General features: G+C 49.5%; 1 protein-coding gene across 1 annotated transcript; it reads right to left on the reverse strand.

Annotated features, from left to right (window-relative positions):
- Nucleotides 1–818: 818 nt before the first annotated feature.
- Nucleotides 819–1527, reverse strand: PPTG_22905 (hypothetical protein; the record flags this gene model as incomplete). Its single annotated transcript, XM_008907275.1, has 3 exons — nucleotides 819–1018; nucleotides 1042–1095; nucleotides 1491–1527. 3 exons carry the CDS (start codon nucleotides 1525–1527, stop codon nucleotides 819–821), a joined length of 291 nt encoding a protein of 96 aa, XP_008905523.1.
- Nucleotides 1528–2833: the final 1306 nt, after the last annotated feature.

The following is a 2833-nucleotide window of genomic DNA, read 5'->3' on the forward strand; positions in this document are numbered from 1 at the left end:
TACAGATTTAAACACACACAGTACGTCACTTATTATCTAACCCTGTGGTAAATAGGGCCGTTGCGCAGTCCTAAGACAGTGGCCAGTCAAGGTACCTCTTCTCACTATTAGCCCAGCAATTCCCGCACCACCTTTAATGAAGGAATAACAGAATAATATCGAATCCTTCCTTTCAAACAGTAATCGGGCGTTCAGACTTAGAGACCCAAGAATACCGTCAAAATATAATTAGGTCGTTGTATGGAATAACAACGCCTAAGTAATTAACATGAAATAGAGCAGATCAAACCTGTTTTGTGTGGCTCACCAAGACCATGCCCTAAGTTAGTCCGGAATTATGATGAGGGTCCCACACGAGGGAGGAACCGCACGGCCGATGCGCCTTGCCGTCGCCGAAGGGGTGCACGCTTAGTAGATATACGCTAGGTTACTGGGGAATAGACCTTAAGCCACTAAGGCGAGTCAATTATGCAAGTGTACACTAGGGGCCGCAACAAACTCTTTATCGTGCTCATCATGTAAAGAGAGGAGAGTTGTATATCGCCGTGCGGTCAGACAAAAATAAAAATCAGTGCAGACCAAAGTGGATTTAGTGTACAGCAAAACTATGCGTCGTAGGTCATAATCTCACCGCGTATTGCAGCCTTCACCGACAGAGCGCAATGGCGAGCGATATTATTAACCAAGACCAGGTCTATGCAGGGCAAACAGTGATCCGCTGGTTTTTTTTAGTAAGCACATTCGATGCTCCGTCATTCTGCCATACGGTATGTGACCATTTGATCAGAATTCATGATAACGTAAGCCTTGATGCGGCCTCAAAGCGGTAAAGCAACTTCAATTGGATTGCACATGGGCGAGTAGGGGCCGACTCGCAGTAGCTCGAGGTCCTCCCTGCCTTGGACCTTATCTTGGGTCTTGGTGAAATCAGGTCCATTATCGAAAACGATAACAATCGTCTTGCCGACAAAATGACTCTTGTAAACGTCGGGCTTCTTGACAGGGTCGTGGACTCCGTCTACAAACGCTACATTTACCTACCTTTTAACGCTTCCACGGCGTCTAGACTAGTGGACCCGCCAACTTCAGGCGACACTTAGCACCGCAGTTGTAAGTTAGCACCTTTAGAAAGTGGAAGCGTTACAACCGTTCACTGCCCAATAGGAGCTCGCCCTTTAGAGCGCTTACAATAGAGATTGCAATTCACTTCGCCATAATAAACAAAAAATAACCTATCTTCGTATGCGCAAGCAATTCCTTACCAAACACACGTCGCTTTCAATGCTGGCGTTATTACGTTCTGATACCAATCTGTCCAAAAACCCAAATACTTAGAACTTACACCAATAAGCTCATCTCGGTACAAAACCACTATACCTGCTTAAATGTTTACAGCTTATCGCACAGTTTCTTACTGATAAGAGAAGCGCTTAAGCAAACACCGAAGTCAAACCACAGCATATCCAGGATTTGCTTTAGTGTTTACAAACAATTCTCCTCGAGGTACTCCACTAGGGCGTCATCCATCACCGGTGTGCAATTCGTACATGATGCACGCGCCCCGCCCCTCGCGGCTGTCCCGCGGTCGATGATCGTGCGGTCTGTTGTGAGCAGGACGCCACTGCAGTCTGCAACTAGAATCTGGAGCCTACCGCTCTTGTGTGCGTCCAGCACTCGCGTCTGGGCCGCAAGTTCGTGATTGGGCTCGCTTGGTATGCAAGAGGAGTTAAAAATCAGGTTCTGGCACTTCCTCTGAAGCACTAGTTTGCACGACATTAAATCCACATTGCTCTAAATTTAGTATTGTATTGTATTGTAAAAGCGTTTCGCGAGCTGTCTCGCCACCGTAGTGGGTCAACTTCCGCATGCGTCGGGTTATCCCTCGTACTCTACAATTCTCTCATCTCTCGGCCAGAGTCCGTCAAGCGGTGTGTGTGCAATTAGCGCCTCTGTTAAGTCCTTCCACCCTGCACGATCATGGGTGCAGAGACGTAGGAGGTAGAGATCTGGTGCACGTTGAAGTCGGTGACCGGCAGAGAGTGTCTGGAGGTCGGCATCAAGGACCATCGGGAGCGTGAGCCGTTGCCTGCCTCGCCATTTTCCAGCTACGCTTGAGCTGAAATATGCTGACATGAAGCGATACGCGGGTATGCCAGCTGGTCTGCGAAGAATGTGCCCGAATAGTCTCCAGCGACTGCTGAGGAGATAGTATCGAAGTGGGGTCGTCTTGGTTCGGTCGTACAGCTTGTCGTTGGGAATCTTGTGGGGATATACCATGCCGATCACTTTGCGTAGCTGTTGACGGTGAAACCCTTCAAGGCTGAGCAGTTCGGAGTGGGTGAGTGCCCAGGTCCCGCAGTTGTACAGCAGAATAGGCAGGACGTAGCAGTTATAGAGGCGGATTCGTGTCGCTTCCGAGGTCTTTGACGGTCGAAGCCAGACTTTCCACATACGATTCAGAGCTGCCGTCGCGATGTTTTTTCGTCGCGAGACGTCTTTTGAGTCGCCGAGAAGAGAGCCTAGCTTCCGTGTGTTGCGCCAGTCTTCGTGTTTAGTGCGGTCGATCCGAGTGGTGTGTGCTGTCGGGCTGCAGTGAATGACAGTGTGCTCTGTCTTCGTGATATTCATCTGGAGTGACCATTTGGCCAGGACGGCTGGGGCCTCTGTTTTAATCAGGGTGGCGATTTCGGCACTCCTGCAAATGAAGTCGGCGTCGTCGGCGTACACGATCATGTCCGCGAGTAGGTCGTGGGGTACGTCGAGTTGTTTGGCGAGGTCTCTTAGTGCTGCTTCAAGATAAACAACAAACAGAACAGGGGAAAGTGAGTCGCCT

This window comes from Phytophthora parasitica, assembly GCF_000247585.1.
Source record: "Phytophthora parasitica INRA-310 unplaced genomic scaffold supercont2.26, whole genome shotgun sequence".
Lineage (NCBI taxonomy): Eukaryota > Oomycota > Peronosporomycetes > Peronosporales > Peronosporaceae > Phytophthora > Phytophthora nicotianae.